This window comes from Zootermopsis nevadensis, unplaced genomic scaffold (assembly GCF_977971745.1).
Source record: "Zootermopsis nevadensis isolate Lab colony 2312 unplaced genomic scaffold, Znev_1.0 Znev_ptg000021l, whole genome shotgun sequence".
Taxonomy (NCBI): domain Eukaryota; kingdom Metazoa; phylum Arthropoda; class Insecta; order Blattodea; family Termopsidae; genus Zootermopsis; species Zootermopsis nevadensis.
In genome coordinates this window covers 22,321,583-22,339,686 of record NW_028259153.1, presented here as the reverse complement: position 1 = coordinate 22,339,686, position 18,104 = coordinate 22,321,583, and the positions used below count along the sequence as shown (strand labels likewise).

At 38.4% G+C, this 18,104-nt stretch overlaps 1 protein-coding gene across 1 annotated transcript in view; it reads right to left on the bottom strand.

The window, feature by feature from the left end:
- LOC110838352 (guanylate cyclase 32E) overlaps window positions 1-18,104 on the bottom strand; it is a 107,240-nt gene that overhangs the window by 20,732 nt on the left and 68,404 nt on the right. Inside the window, exons 4-5 of the mRNA XM_022081466.2 lie at window positions 11,396-11,518; window positions 10,353-10,545 (exon numbers count right to left, since the gene is read on the bottom strand). Coding sequence (XP_021937158.1) covers window positions 10,353-10,545; window positions 11,396-11,518 — 316 coding nt within the window. The remainder of the gene's footprint in view (window positions 1-10,352; window positions 10,546-11,395; window positions 11,519-18,104) is intronic.

Below are 18,104 nucleotides of genomic sequence, written 5' to 3'. Positions count from 1 at the left end.
TTTGAGTTGAGATACGTCCAGAGTTAATTTCTGTAACACGGGGTTCAATCCCAGGGCCTTCGAAATCAAAGTCTATAGCTGTCTGACCTGGAGAGTTGCACGCGGGCCACAGTTTTACTACCTGAGGATTAAGACGCCTAGTAACACTAATCCCGCCCCCCTTCGCCACCCCCCCAGACTCTGACGATTAAAAATAGACACGCGGAGGTCCCAGGGCAGTTGGCACTGGAGCACGAGCGAGTTTCCAGCACGCACTAACGTGACAGACGGTCGTCACTGGCGTTCTTTACGCATTCATTTCGGATGCGACCTGACATGAGCGAATATAAACACATGCCGAACGAGTCAGGTTGAAATGCTTGCTTCCAATTGGCCGACAGCCTAGAAAATAAAAACGGAAGTGGTCAGAATCATAAAAAGAATGCGAGGGGATGTGATATTGGGGCGGGGGGGGGGGAGGGGCACGTGTAGTACCCGTGGGAGAAATGAGAAAGATGCGCAGAAGTTTTGGCAATAAAATCCTAAAAAAACTTTTTCCACCTGAAAAGCTTAAGCGAAAATTGTAGGGTATGGATTTGGAAGGAAAGTGACTACGGCGTGAAAGAGAAAATTCGAGTCAAGTGCCTCGTGTATGAAGCATGATCTGTCATAAAAAAAAGATCTGCACTATTGTTTCATTACAAACATTTCGTGTTCATTAAACAAGTGAAGGGGAACATAGCAACAATGAAAATTACAAAAGAATTTTCATAATTTGTATGATTTAAGAGCGGTGAAGTTCGCATAAAATGAACCACGAATCATAACAAAAGGAAAACCACACAAAAATCTGATTTGAAAATCGTCAAGTCAATTTTAGCGAAGACGAGAGGATAATATTAAAACGGAAGTGTATATATATATATATATATATATATATATATATATATATATAAGAGCGAAAAATCTGTCGAGGACAGGCAGTGATCCGTCGAAGTAGAGTCGCGTGTGACCCAAATACAAGTTGAGAGTATTACCGCTACACTAACCTGTCCGTATGAAGTTCGAACATTCAGTTTCAGAAACTGAGTCTACGGAATTTCTTCTACACGTGCCAGAGGTCAGCAACTGGTCCACCAGCCTCGGATCGCGATGTTTGTAGGATCTTGACCGAACTAATTTCGAAGAACCACTTGGAGAAATCAGAGGGAGACGTTAGGAGGATAAGTTGGTTCGTGTAAGGAATCTCAAGAGAGAGAGAGAGGGCGCCGGGCCAATTCCGTGCCACAGTGCGACTACTTGTTTCATACCTCAAAGAGACAGCGTAAGAAATAGAAGTGCAAGAATGAAACAAGGGTCTCCAGCTGCGAGACTAATTGATTTCCTGTTGTCATTGGCAACGAAGGCGAAACATCTCATCGTGTGTGTGTGTTTGATTTGTTCGTAATACGAGCGATGCGAGCAGCGTTGAACTTCACGTCATTCACAGAACGCATCTCGTAAGTTCACGCAAAGAAGGATTTATTATTAGACAATCAAAAGGTAAGAACATGAATCAAGGAACATGGGTTGGGCATGTAGCGCGGGTGAGGGTTGCAAAACATGCGCACACCAGTTGGAAGAACCCGACTCAGATGGGGATAATATTAAAATGGACCTTAAGGAAACAAAGTCTTAGAATGTACATTGGAATAGTTTGGACAAGGACCTTTGGCGGGCTCTTGTTAATAAGATGTTGAACCTCAGGGCTCTATAAAAGGTGGGGAATTTCTTGAGCATTCTGTTGGCTTCCATGAAGTTGTTAAGTTAGTTAATAAGAAGAGAAATTTTTTGTATCAGGCGGTGTTATTTTATTATTTATTTATTTAGTGTTCTGTCTGACGACAGGTCCATATGAACAGGATCCTTCCATCCTTTTCTCGGACTGGGATCTGTTCATATACGTTCTTGGCAGATGATCCAGAAGTGGTTTGCCATTGCCTTCTTCTGTGTGTGAATGGAGTAATTGTTGGGATGCCACGGAGGAAAACTCCGTGTTGCCTAGACCACGGCCTTGCCCAACACAAGTTATAAATTCGGGCACCGCCGGGAATCGAACCCGAGACCCCAGGATTACAAGGCCAGCGTTCTAACCGCTAGACCACCTCTAGGTAATCAGGCGGTGTTAGGTTACCTAAATCATTCCTCGCTGATTGAAAAAATTTAATTCTTAATGATTTTATAAATTTCGTTTGTTAGTGCCTAAAATTAAAGACATTAATTACGTGATATGAGAGGGAGCGCTGTGATTACAGTATAATCCACATGAACCACATGGACTAATATTCTCACAACTTCGTAGGAATATTTGGTTTTATTCAGAGCAAGTGGGCATAATTACGTAGCAGAGTTGACAATCTTGAAGTTCACAGTACATAAACTAATTAAATCACACAGAGCATGCGGGGTCCGCGCTAATGTCGAGGACGAGGGGCGAAGTCGAATGAAAATACCTCAGGCACAATAAAATTAAATTAAATAAAACGTCGCCACCTCAAATTCAAATTAAGAGAAGACGCACTGAATTATTTTATGTTTTCGTGTAATGCGTTTTCATTCATTTAAAGGTCTCTCTGATGTGGGCATTGTAATAAAAACAACTATAAAACTTCACACGTGCTTTCAGGGACTTTCTGGCAAAGATAATCGATACCCAGCTGGTGAAGATATTCCCCTTGCTTTTATGGAATTAGAGTGATCGCCACAGTATTCACAAAATCCCACAATTGGACAATAATGTGAGCCACTTTAATACGATCTAAATCTTAACACCCCATTTTTAAAAAGATAAATTTTGATATTACACTCCTAGGCTGCTACCCAATCGATTTTAACTAAATTCGGTATGAATACTGTGCCATTCTACACCTCAGAGTCCTTACACTACCTAACGGCCTGGAACCAACAATACAATGTGACCCTGCGGACTTCTGAGGTGGAGGAAACACTAATGCCTTTAAAAATAAGATCCGGGAGGTTTTATAACTATGTTTTTTTCGTTTTAATATAATGTTACCTTCCATATAATTATACATTAAACACTTCCATTTTAATTATTGGTTTTAAAATTCTGGGTGACATCTGTTAGAAAGATACCGTGTACCACAAATTACACTCCGTTGTCGCTCTAAAGGAATACGACGTTAGAGAGGCAAAGACTTTAAGGGTTTAACACGAAAGCGACTTAAATATCTAACCCTACCGATTTCGAGATAATGATTAAGCATGTAACTGAATTATAAAATACGAACGTGATGATCTCGCTAAAAGACTATTGCAGACTTAAACGCAATGTGCAAATAAACGTGAATTTTTCTGTAACACTCTGAAGATATTGAAATTATTATTTGTTTTCTAATGTGGCAGTGACCGACGTATTCTTGGAGCTACGAACGTCCACTGAAGCGAAGCTCAGGCGTTTTAAAATAGAAAATAGATTCGTTTGACGAGGTCCTTAACCCCTCATCAGCAGACGCAGGAAGTGATGTCAGACAATGGCGTGACGTCTCTCACAATTCTTTATAAACAACGGCGAAGTTTCCTCGTAAATCGGCGCCCGGCAGCCATGTTACTAACATGGCTGCCGGGCGCGTGTGGTTTTGGGTTGGCGGGTTCGAGCAGGACACTACTTCAGGAAAAAAGACATTAGTCAGAAAATTAATGAAAATTCACGTACTGGAAAAATAAATAAATAAAATAAAATAATATTTTATAAAACTATTAAAATGCAGCGGTTAAAAAAGAATAACAATATAATTTCATTGTTCTAACACGAAAAAGAACATCTGACAGATCTAGTATAAAAAAATGGAATCAGAGCGACCAGTAACTCTAAGCGAAATTCCTCGGACATAGCACAGAAGACATGTAACATAGTACTACCTTAACCGACTGCTCTTTATCGCCACAGAATTGTCTACTTAACAAAATTAAAATCCCTGTAAACAATTCGCCTTTCTGCGTGCGTTATTCTATGTACAATAAATCTAGCAGAACTGAGGCGCTTGTAACGTTTTCACATCGACCGATCCAATCAAAACAAGAGACAGTATGTTGTTAATCCCCTTTCAACTTCAATCGCGTAGCACCAAATAAACATTATAGAGTGCCTTTCGTGTTGAAACTATTGTCGATTTTCATTATTGATTTTCACTGATCGACAGTAAATTATCTGCTGTAAATTTGCGAAAATCTACAAATATGAACTTCGATCTCGTATGCTTCAGACTCAAATTAAATAAGCAATTCTCGTTGTCAAACAAAAAAAGTGACAGTGGCACCACGGTTCCGGAAAATTTGACGTAAATACGTCTATACGGAAAGGAAGTTTATATATTGGCTTTATTCTAAATATTTCCTTTATACATGCTTTACATTTGAGTAAAGTTTGATTAAGACTTTGCTTATTTAACTTGAATTAGTTACGCTTAAGATGGGTTTGTGGTAGATGAATGTAATGTAATGTAATGAAATGTACGTAATGTATTTTAATGTAATGTAATGAAATGTTTCCTAGGTAACAACAATTCCGAGTAAACACGACGTTCCCTAGGTACACTTTTTCGTTTCCCTTTTTCGCCGAATGACCCTTCCTTATAGACGTATTTACGTCAAAACCGATATGTTAAATCAACGGTGTTCCAACTGTGGAATTGTTCTGATGTGAAGAATAGAAACACAGAATCACACACCTAAACAAAATCTAGCTACTTAAAAATAAAACATTTTAAAACTATTTTCATTCTAAATTATTATTAAATAAAAGTTAAGAGTTATTTATCTTTTTGGTATATTCAGAGTAGTTGATATAGGGGCGGTAAACAAACCTAACACCAATCATATTAGATCATCTACAAAGCGTACAGTTAGACTTGCATTTATTGCATATTTTATCCTGATATTTGTCGGGTTATTTTATATCAAATCTAAAACTTCTCGACGATGGTGAAGAGTCAATTGAATAAAAATTTTCTTGGATATTATCCATCGTCTACTAAATACAAAACGTAAAAACGACGTTTCGGAGATAGGGATTAGCTCTATCTAGTGGGCCCAACTGTGTAGGAACCTGAAGACGGAGATAGAGTCCCATCTCCGAAACGTCGTTTTTACGTTTTATATTCACTAGACGATGGATAATATCAAAGAATTTTTTTTATTCAATTGGGTTATTTTATGTTAATAAACATTAATGCTGGAAGGCGTAAAAATTAAAATGAATTTGCATAAACTGATGTAAAGTTCCAGCACTGACTACACTATTTCATAAAAGTTAATACAAACCTAAACATGAAATGAAATTTCAGGCATCTGAAATGTAACTGTTCAAACAAGTTTTAAGGAATGTAAATATAAGGAGGAAACGAAGTACAGAAAAAGCAAACGAGACAAAGGAAGAATTTGATAAAGCAGTAATGTTAATAATGAAGAAAGGAAACGGATAAAGAATGTAATAAAACTACATTTTCCCTTCAAGCCTGGATTCCATAAACTTCGGTCCAGAATCAACAGAGATCAGAGACATAATCCCGGTTAATAAATAAATAAAAATGCAATTAGTTATGAATCTACAAACAACGAATAAATGGAATATATCTATGGTTAATATTTACAGTGCAAAACTTTACAACAAAGATGGTTTTAAAGTTCATTCACACACGTACTTTGTAGTCCGAATGCATCAGGAGTAGATTAAACGGAGAAATGTGAGACGACGTCTGTCTTCCGGAATACTGCTTAGAATTAAAGACACAAACAATTATGCGTCTCACAATTTCCATCTAAGTTATTCGAAGCAACACTGCCGTGAGTTTCGGCCGCCATTCCTGCGTCACTCAGTTCAATTAATAATCAGATGCTCACAAAGCTAATCGAAGATACGAAACTTGTAAGAAGCAGATAATTTTTGACAACAAAGTTAAAAAAAGTGCTAAGTACACATGCATCCTCGAGATATGAAGTGGAACTTCCAAGAGACTGCGTCTCGGTTCAGACAACTTTATCAGCTGGCACTAAGTGCCTAAGAAGTTGATTTAAGTTTCCCCCCCCCCACTCCACTAACCTCAAGTGCACACGTAACTAGTGACGATATATTCCTCGTCGCTTCGACCAGATAAAACGCCAAGCGTCTCTATTAACCTCGGCGTATCTCGATTTGTACCTGCGTTAAAGCAAAAGGTCTCTGAATTAATTACTAATAAATCTTCGTCTCATTCTGTGTCTCCCTTATTAATTATCAAAGTCAGTCTGATCGGTTTTAGTTGTTCGAAAATTGCAATTCAGCACTTATATTGGTCTTTATATGGGGTAAATACAGGGTGTCCCCAAAAAATATATATATAATATAGTGGCCGCTTGTCAGTCAGTTATTCACGGCTGTCAACTTTGCCACGAAACTAAAGGTGGTCATTTTGAACTCCAGCGATAGATACGCTAAGTGCCAATTCTGACTTACGTAATGATTTAGTTTATTAAAATGTCTTTATTTCAATCATTAAATGTGTATACACATATTGTGACATTCTGTGTACAGTTTTAATCTAAAATCATATTTATATATATACGAAAGTTTTGGAGACAATTTTTTTGTACTGAGTTTAAATGTTTTATCGATCTAAAAAAAGTTTCCATGTTGTCCAAAATGCTTCTAGTTAGTATTCTCGTATTTATTCATAATACAACACCTCTTGAAGTATCTCTGATTACTGGGATACTGGGAACGACCCGTTCTTCAAGTGCCTGAGCACTGCGGGTCCAAACTTTTCGTTGGTTTTGATGTATAGACATTCGGTAGGACTCCTTGAACGAGGGATCGGCCCGTCGCAAGGCCTCTACCTGTACACAGGACAGCACAACACAGACGCGGATAAACATCCATGGCTTGAGTGGGATTCGAACCCACGGTCCCAGCGACCAAGCGGCACATGGCCTGCACCTCAGACCGCGCGACCACTGCAGACCCCATCTCTGATTAGCCAGTAACAAATCGTGTAAACCATCATTTACTTCATAAAATAATATAAATATAAATACAATATAGTTTTTAATCGTTCATGCAACACTCATTAAAATTAAAAAAAAAATGATTCGAGTATATTAAAACCGAAAACTTGCTCAGTAATCCAATCACCTGTAACTAGATCAATTATTCATCTATATTACCCTCGTATTTCCATGACAACAACTATTTGATTATGCTCTGTGTTCAATTAATTCAGTTCCCAAAAATGCCATAATATTTGCTAGTCATATCATATCCATTCACTAAACATATTCTTCATTTTTCTCCATTTTAAAACAACAAATACCAGATCCTTTCCATTATTGTATCAAATTAGTCTAACGAAATAAACAACAGAATGCTGACAAAGTTTATTAATTTATCCCCCGGAAAAAAAATCCGTTCTGATACAAAATCATACAATATCTACCGCATCACAAGTATTTAATAAACGTCGAAAGTTTCACAGAACCCGTTCACTCTGGGGAGAATTTCGCTTTATAATTTGTTGCTGGAGGCACTTAGCGAAGTCTCGCTTTACTTATGCTGTACCACACTCCCCCAGTAATGGAATGTAGCAGGAGTACCAACTGTTTGATAATAATACCTGGCGAGCGGAAATGTCAAACAAACATGACTGTAGCAAGAAAGCGTTTAATAAGTTATCAGAGCCAAACGCTCGAGTTAATTAAGAATGGAAAGTGAAATATGATTTAACATATTCTGAACGCGTGTTAAAGTTTCATGGTTAAACGCTTCGTTTAATTTATGGAAGCAAGACATTAACTCTGGGACGTTTCTGCTCAGAATCTGCGGACAAATTTCACGGTGCAGTTTCAAGAACTTCTTCTCCAAATACAAACTTATGTCTCAGAAGTGTCTACGAGAAAATGATGAGTGAGTCGCGCATGCTCAGAATTTATTTGTTCTTTTAGCAAAATACTTCATGTTACGACCAGATGTAATGATTTGAAGCCTGAAGCTTGTCTAAATGTTATTTAAAAATTCAGTCAGAAATTCAGAGAGAATATAACACGCCTCCATGAAAATAGTAAAGTAGTTAATGTTGTTTAAGGAAATAATTGCTGTTTGCTCAGTATAATGCTAACTTATAGCCACGGTGGTCTAGCGGTTAGAACGCTGGCCTTGTAATCCTGGGGGTCTCGTGTTCGTTCCCGGCGGTGCCCGAATTTATAACTTGTGTTGGGCAAGGCCGTGGTCTAGGCAACACGGAGTTTTCCTCCGTGGCATCCCAACAATTACTCCATTCACACACAGAAGAAGGCAATGGCAAACCACTTCTGGATCATCTGCCAAGAACGTATATGAACAGGTCCCAGTCCGAGAAAAGGATGGAAGGATCCTGTTCATATGGACCTGTCGTCAGACAGAACACTACAAATAAAATAATGCTAACTTACAAATACACTGTAAACAGCTACTGAGTGTTAAAGAAGGCGGTAGATATAAATTACTTTCGTCCTTTAAAGACTTTTGGAAATAATTTCTAACCCCAGAACTGATTGAGTACGAAATATGGTTCATATATCTCTGTAAATTCTGAGTAAAACATTTGGAAATGACACAGATTTTTAAGTTACTATTTCTAATAAAGTCCTCTGCGCGTACTGGAATAAAATTAAAACATTAAGGAAACACACATAAGAAACCTTCTGTACGATGATTAAATAATGCCGATATTGAAAATAAACACGCTCAAAACCAAATCTGTTTCATCGTTTGAAAGTTCGAGTCGCAGACACGAGGTCTGTCTTTTTGCATATTGACACGAGCGGGAGGAAAATAAGCCCAGTGTTCCGGCTGGCAGTTTACAGTTGCCACGGATCTAACCACAGCTAAACACTCGTCACCTGCAAAACTTCTTTGGCGCTAAAATGACCAGCAAAATAGAAATTTCGTGCGATTATCTTGGGATTCAAGCGTTATTCAATCTGTAATGAACATAAATATAATTCATAATGCAAACATCATAATGCTTTTTTATAGGAAGGAGATAAATTCATACAAACTGAAGAGATAAGACAACTGAAGACATATACGAGTATATGGGAAGATAATATTAAAATGTATATTATGGAACCAGCACATAAGAACGAGAAATTAATTCCACCAAAGAGAAGAATGATTAAAATATATGGCAACGATACAAAATCTGCACTTCGTCATAAATCAAAGCGATATTGAGATCTGACAATATTAAAATTGTGGCTATAGAGGCAGGAACGGTTTCTATGTAACTATTCCCACATTTGGCAGAATTCCAAGAACGGAAAGCTATCTCTTACTACTAACGATATCAGCACAGCATAATACACATAGCCTATTATACAGAAATATACAACTGACGTCACAAAATGGCTCTCGAGAAGCTGGTACGCCAGCTATTTTCTTAGGGAGTCATTTAATTGCCCTTGTAAATGAACTGGAATTATCAGTCTGAGCAAGATAAACCAAGGCGTCGAGTTGCCATGGAAACTACGTGTTTTTGTTCCGGCTTTATAGAACGAATAGGATGGATAAGCAGCTTTTGAACGAGGAATAAGCAAACGGCCTCTGTTCAACTGCAGACAACCACAAGCGATCTCATAAGTTAGAGCCTTTAAAATATAGACCCATTACTATAAAGAAGCTCCACATACACACTCAGACGACAGTGAAGAATTAATTGGATGCTTCATGAACGTGAGACGGATGAAAATCTAATTATCTTCCTACACAACACTTCTCAATACATTTTCACTTAAGACCACTTTGTGATGTGAGAATAAAGGGTTCAGAGATGCAATGTAGGAGACGCAGACCGGGAAATCACGTGAGATGGAGATATTTATTTATTTTGAAAAAAAAAAAACTCACTCAAAACTTCCGAAATTTTTATAAATATTTGTTTCCTTTGAAATCGTTCCGAGTTTTAAACACTGAACATTATGAGATGATAATGTTGCGTCATATTGTGATGATTATAATTGTTTAATTTTAACCGTCTAATCACAATAAAATATTTTATTAAATATTAAAATATTAAAATATTATTACTACAATTATTTTAAATATTAAATGTTAATTGTAGTAATAATATTTTAATATTTAATAAAATATTTTATTGTGATTATACGGTTAAAATTAAACAACTGAACATTATAACAAACAGAAGAGGGTAAAGTACTGTTCGCGACTGTAATCTTGAGACTTGCGGCGTGAGGCAATGGGTGCCTTTAACGCTTCGGACTTCCTGCATTCCATAGGTTGTTAATTAATCCACCACCTGGTGAAGGGTAAAATAAGACGAGGGATAATGAACTTGGTTACTCACTGCGTGTGTCGCCGTACGTGTCGCGTACCAACTGCAGGAACGGGTTGTCCTTATAGCCCTGGACGTGGTAGTACGCGGTACTCCAGCAGCGGACAAAACGCACGGTGATGGCTGCAGCTCGAAGAGCCTGCAGGATAGTTGAGCCGATTTTGCGGAACTCCGAGTCGGTTGAATTCAGGTAGAAGAAGGCGACCTGCGGGCGCGGGTAAACACTGGACCTTGCCCTCTTATCTCAGTGCTTGAGTATGGCGTTATTATTATAAGGCTCAAACCACGAGTAGAAAAGCTCGATATTTTAAACCAAACATAACCGAGCCCGTAGCTGAATACAGATTTTGTTTCTCTAGGCTAAAACCACCGTGTACACTTATACGTGAAGTTTCAGATTAATATACTGCCTACATCATCAGACCTGAAGATACTGTCTCAGTCTTAAGCTTTGAACATGGAAGCAATATGGCCTTCCGAAACGCTGGTATCTAACTACAAGTTCACACGGTATACAGCTCAGAATATTAACGTCTAGACCTAGTACTAACAACCCCTGCTTGGTATTCGGGAGGTCCCAAATTTAAATCTCGACCAGGATACCGACTGTCCAGAATGGGATATTTCGTGGTTTTACCTTAGCTCCTACTCAAACGCCAATGTACGTTTCATCCATATAATTTCAAATTCATTATTAGTTAATTATGTTGTATAGAATAAATATGAGTTTATTTTAAATTCGTCTTTCATGTTGTTTATGAAGGGGTAAGTCCATATCCGCCACCACATATACACAATAAGAATTTATGGCTTATATTTATTTATTTATACATAGTTTATTTAACGATGCTTTTCCAGTAGCTCAGTCTATACAACGTAAAATAGCAGGAGAAAAAATAATGTCTCGAAATGGACATGGATGGACGCGATCATGACCTAATTTTCGGTACTACCCCGGCGTTTTCCTGGAGGGACTGAGTAAAATCACAATAAACCCGAGTCAGGATAGCCGGTCTCTGAACCGAGATTTGAACCCGGGATCCCCCGAAACTTACGTGCGTCCAATTGAAGTTTAGTAGAACGGAAACCACAGACTTGCTGATCTGAGTGTCCGGTGGTCGGGTTCGGGCGAACGTCGGATATCGGCTCTTGTCCGACGTTTCGTAATCCATACAGAACTGCAACACACAGCGGGAACTAAAGTTCTAAACCATTCCACGGGGCAGAGACCACCTACGCTCCGATAGTCAATAAATTTCCCATCTTTTTCTTTTAGAACGCAAAGGTCCATCACTGCATACGCACATATTATATAACCATCTAATTTTTATCTTCCTACGTAAACATGCTAGTCCTTTTAAAATTAAAATGTCCTCACTGCTACAATATTTACAGAAATTTAAATCACACAAAAACCGAACCGAATTTAAACACCAAGACCTTATTACGTATGTAGGATTTGAGGTGAGTCTGAATATGGCTGTCGTCTGGGTTGTTGCTACCTCCATCATCAGGGCGAATTGTCCTGATGATGGAGGCAGCAAGGACCTCTGAAACGTCGGTGAACTTCTACCAGACCACAGAAGGCAGCCATATTCACTTTGTTAAGTAGCTTCATACTACAAAATTTCCCTCCACGTTTATTAATGAAGTACCGAAACGTCACCCACTGGTCATTACGGCGGTCGCAAATTTTCTGTGAAACTCATTAGTTAGAATTCTTTTTAAACATTCCAGTAGTTCGCAGGTTCCAGAACATAAACTGTAAACGGTTGTCAGGTTTTCAGTCTGTTGAAGTGAGCGACATCTGGCTTTGACAGACAGCTGTGATCCTTCATACAGAACTCTTTATTTATGACAAAGTCGCCAGACCACGGCACCGCCTTGATGAGATCAAAGCGACTTCGAAAACGGTACGAAAAGGACTGGCGAATGCTTTGAAGTGGTCAGTAGAGAAGTGAATGAATTTTAACACGTCGTGTGGGTGACGTTTTTGAGAATCGGAGATCTGAAGCACAGAGGTGAACTCTGAGCCATGTAGTACAAAATATTCTGCAGCAGAGTATTTAAAAAAAGCTCTTTGTAGACAAAAGTTAAGTCAGAAAATTCAGCCAAAGCTACTTAATTATGCCCGACGCCACGAACGCGCGTGGGAAATTGGAGACATAGCTCCATCCTTTCTTGATCTAAAAACACAGTGTTCCAAAATATATAAACACATTCAATGAATAAAATAAAAACAATTTATTAAATTAAACCATTACATACTTCAAATCTAGTGTAGGTTTTCAAATTTGTTTTTTATGTAAGTTATTTCTCAAATCTAAAACTTCTTGACGATGGTGAAGAGTCAATTGAATAAAAATTTACTTCGATATTATCCATCGTCTAGTAATAAAACGTAAAAAACATAAAACGACGTTTCCTTGTAGGAACCTGAAGACGGAGATAGAGTCCCATCTCCGAAACGTCGTTTTACGTTTTTTACGTTTTATTACTAGACGATGGATAATATCCAAGTAAATTTTTATTCAATTAAGTTATTTCTGTTTATTAACATTTTACGACAAATATCAGCTACTGATATAACGGACAATAAACGAGAACAGAGGGTAAAACATCTCTGACAGTTCATTTAATATTTCGAGCTACTATCCCAGAATTTGTCTGGGCACTGAAGAGAACCACGTAAACCAGCACAACAGTTTCTATTACAGGACGTAAACCAAAATCTCTCTAGACGCCACAGCCTTGCGAATTATCGTTATGATCTCAAGCCATACGTACGATATTGTAAAAAAAGTTTACTACTAACAAATGTGCGTTTAACTCGGCCTTGTAGGATAAGAAGCTTGTCACATTACCGGCACTGTGTAACATGTTGACGTGTCACACCTGGGAGAGATTTTTTGCACACTTGGGAGTTGGAGTTGGTCTGAGTATATTATTGGATAACATGTGTTGGGTTCATTATCCACAAATTTTGCTGAAGTAATGGATACAAGCAAATTTCTTGTGACTCCAAGATGCGTGAAGTGTAAACCCTGGCACCGAACCAGCGACACGTCGGATATCTTTAGGCGACTATTTAACAAGCACTGAGTGGGTTGGACGTTTGATTCTGCTCCAAGGCCCAACGCGCGGGTCAACAGAACCGGCAGACCTTAGAGCCGGGAAGGCGAGTAAGTAACCTAGGTGGCTTGGCCTATGGGCTCGATTCTCGGTACGAGTAAGAGATTTGCTCTGCTACGCGAATTTAGAAATATTTTAAACCAGATTTTGTAAAAATCCATCTGTTAGTTTCGCCATATCTGACTGTCTTCAAGTACGTAACATCTTGGGAACCGCTAAACCGATTCTTATCAAATTTCATATTTGAGGGTTTTACAAAAAGTTTCTGAAATATTACAATTTCCACTAATTTGGTTGAAATAACGGACACTGTATACCAAGACCTCTTTGCCTTAAATCACAAGGAAATATTTGATGGAGAATCCCCTTCTGATACTTTCTTTGGGGGATCCACCTGCGGGAATCCTCAAAAATACATAAAAACAACAAAGCGCGGAAACCCTGACTTCAACGTTGTTGGAGAAATTCGCAAAATACCAAAGCTAAAATCTTTGCGAGCACGCCAGAATTGTTACAATGTGTATTTCTTAACTTGTTGTGATAAAAGGCGAGCGTTACTGGAATTGTTACCGATCTATCGACTTAGCCATCTATCGATTCAGCCATCTATCCACTTGCCAGGAACATGGAGACAGACGAACTCTGCTGATTATACGCCTGCCCCACAAGACTGTAAATCATAATCATGTATTTCATTGTGATGAATTAGATTGTTATCGGAGAGAGATGAAAAAAGATGTAATTCGTTTTTCGGTTCGCTGGCTTCCCGCCAGATTGCGCTATTCCTGTACTATGGGAAGATTTTAAAGGATTTTTACTCGGACGTATCATAACAAGGAGTCGTAAACGGTGGCGTAGGTTAAAAATTTTATATTTCCGCTGCTGCAGTTGTCACCCCCGAGATTCAGTTCTACTTCCCCGTTGTAGCCCGCGGGAAACCATATTCATGCTTGTAATACTCGAACGCTACGATGCGAGCGAGTAAACAAAGTTCTTTCGGAAGTTCCACTGACATATTCAATTTGCTGGCAAGGAATTACTGCGTTATTGTCATCAGCAAATACAAATAAACGATATCAATGTCCCCCCGTGAGCGGATAAAGTGAACTGATTCGAAATGAAAACAGTAAGAATATGTTGGTAGCACTGCCCTGCTTTGAGTTTGAGGTCAACAGATATTTGTTTTTTTTTTCTCGAATAAAATCTCAGAAAGAAAGAAAATACAAATGTAGAAAAATAAACAAGGAATGGAAGAAAGATAGAGGTAAGAAGGAAGATAAAATTACGACAGACAGAGAAAGGAATGAGAAATATGGAGAAATAACGTCATAGAGTTAAATAAATAGACACGCTCACATAAAAACATACGACAGCCGAGTGCAATAGGTTACATTTCTCGGGGTATTACTAGGATGAAATGGGAACGTTGACTTTCCCACAGCAAACAGCGGACTTTTGTTCAAGTACTTGCTCGCTCATTAGTACATCACGATTTTCGCAACTAAAATCAATAGCCTATACATACATGGTGCCCTGAAAGTTCCGAACCATAGACGAACTCGGTTATTTGGCAAACAAGGAAAAATTTAAAGTGTGCTATAGTTGTTGCATATCACGTGTTTCCAATCTCAAATGTTGGTATTTTTTACCTACTGCCAGCTTTTACACCCCCCACACCCTTTACATTATCAGAGATGAACAAGGAGGTCTATAAAGACATCTGGATTCTTGACAGTTATCAATTGATACTGTAGAAAGTGTCTATACGGAACAAAAATAATACTGGGAGTAGACAGTAAGCACGGGGCTGGAGTGAACACTCGTCAAGATCATTAAAGACGCAAATGATAGATTTCTACAGCAAGACATTCTTCTTTAATGAACACTTCATGAGGAACTGAGGCAGACACCATTACAGACGTCCTGTGAAAAAATTACGAAGAAAAGTTCCTCTCGGAATTTTATCCTGGAGCGTTGAATCTCACGAGGAAATGTCAATGTGTCGGTGAGACTTAAAATTCTCACGATGGCGAGCATGAAGGTGGGCTCCTGCACCGTGTAGACTGGTAAGAGTTTACCGACGTTTCAGAGGTGTTTGCTACTTCCATCACTAGCGATACTCTCTGGTGAAACAACCAAGTAGACAAGTCATCTTTAAACTCTTTGCCTTGAGAACCTGAAATCTCACTCAGAAAACCTCTATGGGTAGGCAACTCTTCACTGGATTCCGATATTCGAAAACTTGTCGCCTTGTTGATAGAAGTAGCAATGACCGCTGAAACGTCGCTAAACACCAACCAGACTACACGACGCAACGTCCCAGGACAACCATCTTCAATCAAAGATTTTCACAACAAAAGACTCAGAAAGAAAAAGTGAGACTGTTTTGTAACCATCCTATACTTGCCGCACACTTTTCTGTGTAAAAAGTTTAAGATGGAGATGCTACTGAGAAATTTTTGGTCATAACATCGTACACTCAAGGACACTCCCACTCTCACACCATCTCAGTTCATGATCACCATGGTAACCTGACCATCGACAGTAATGAAGGCGGAAAGATAACAAAACAGTTAGTGTAATTATTAGTGTCGTACAAGTCCCAAGTTTAATTCTGGGTTAAGCTCATTGAGGATTTTAGTAGTTTCACTCAGACCTCCCAGGCAACTTCGGAGCTATTAATTTACAATAGACAATGCTCGCGTACTTGCGCTACATCACTAGCTGCCCTCTTCCAGCTAGGGGGTTGGGCGTGGGTTAACAATTCTCCACCGTGAAGGACCACCATGTCGCGAAATGTTACCCATGGCCTCAGATTTGGACGAAATATTTGAAACGACCTAAGCAATGGGAAATATAACTGAAATGGAAAAGACAATTTGAGAGACCAATGTGCAGAGAGGAGGATGATATTAAAATGGATGAACTGAGTTCAGAGTAAGGACAACAGAGTGGGATACTAATACACGTCAATGAACGTTCCTTTTCTGTTAAAAGTTAGGAAATTCTTGACTATCTGAGCGACTAACAGCTTCTCGAGATCTCTGCTCAGTCTAGTTAGTTTAACAGGCTTAGTGTCGATTATAATCAGAGCTATAGGGAATCCACATTCAATTATCTATTCGTTAACAAGGCTATAAAATTCAAGTGGAAAAAGATAAGAATGTTTATTGAATCATAATTAATCATCACTGTATTCTAAAACTCAAAGAATTTGATCATGGTGACAAACATCGATCATAGATTAATAACGACATAAGAATCTACTAAAAATAAGTGTTTCTCGAGAGACTGAAAGGCATCTTGGTGTTAACATTCTACCAGATCGTGTCGACAAGCGACGGAACTTCCTGAGGTACGGAAGACAAAGCTAAACAAAAATTATTAGGCTGACAGACAGAACATCAAAGGCGAAAACATTACGGAGACATGGGAGCAACAGTGGGCTAACCCACACTTCGTTAAAACATAGAAAAAAAAACGAATTCAATCTTGAGAAATTGTAAAAAAAAACGCAAATGTAAACACAGCGATCCACAAGTGGTTTTGCCAGAATATGTGTTAAAAAGTGGTAGTGAGATTACTTTTATTATGCATTTTGTAACTTTCCGGTTAGCTCACTTTTGTTCCCAAGTCTTCACTTAACAGCACGTGACGGGGCTAGAGAGAACTTTAAGAACTTGGACTGGAGTTACGAACGTTTGAAATTTGGAAAACAATATTTGAATTCAAGACACGAAAGTAGACCAGTATAATAATGAAAAATGTCATATGAAAAGGAAGTTATGAATTTTTTACTCTTAATTTAGCATTGTAAAGATGATTTCGTTCAGCTAGCCATGTAGCACGCGTGGGGAAAAAACATACACATTTCTTTGTAGACACACTGAAGAATTTTATAAACTGATATAAGATAACATTAAAATATTAAAGTCAAAATCAGCTGATTGGTCAGTTAATATTTTAGATTCCGGCTTTATTCAAACAAAGCTTATGAGATTTTATATTCTCACGACGCTGAAAATCTTGATGTTGTCCTGGACTTTAACGTCGTGTGGGCTTTTATATCTCAACGTTGCAGGCCATAGAGACGCGACGTTTATCCCAGAAAACCAACATCAAAAATATTATTGATATGTTTTCATAGTAACGTATAATTCTGTTATAGGAAAACGACGAACAACTAAGTTAAATAAATAAAAGACAAATATCACTGCCATAATCTTGCAGGGTTTCTGTATTATGGAAAACAAGAGAGAATGTGAAGACAATTGACTGCTGTTATTCATTAGTTTACAGAGTAATGCACAGAAGAAAGCTGACGGCTGAACAAATCCTGACGCGTTTAATTCGAGGAATTAAAAGAGTCTTACGTCACAAGACTTCGTCCTTAAGTTGTGCACAAACATACGAAGACAGCAGACTTGGAAAACCAGCCCCCAAAAAACACATTTAATGCTACCTAGCAACGAATTTAGAATGTGGGTGTGTAGCACGCGAAGGTATGCGGGTCAACAACTTGCAAGGCGAACACGCGATTCAGATTAGAGACTCGTAAATTACTTGCCGCGGACAGAAATCCATAATGACGCAAAAGACTACACCATTACCTTCCCTTACAGTTTAATGCGT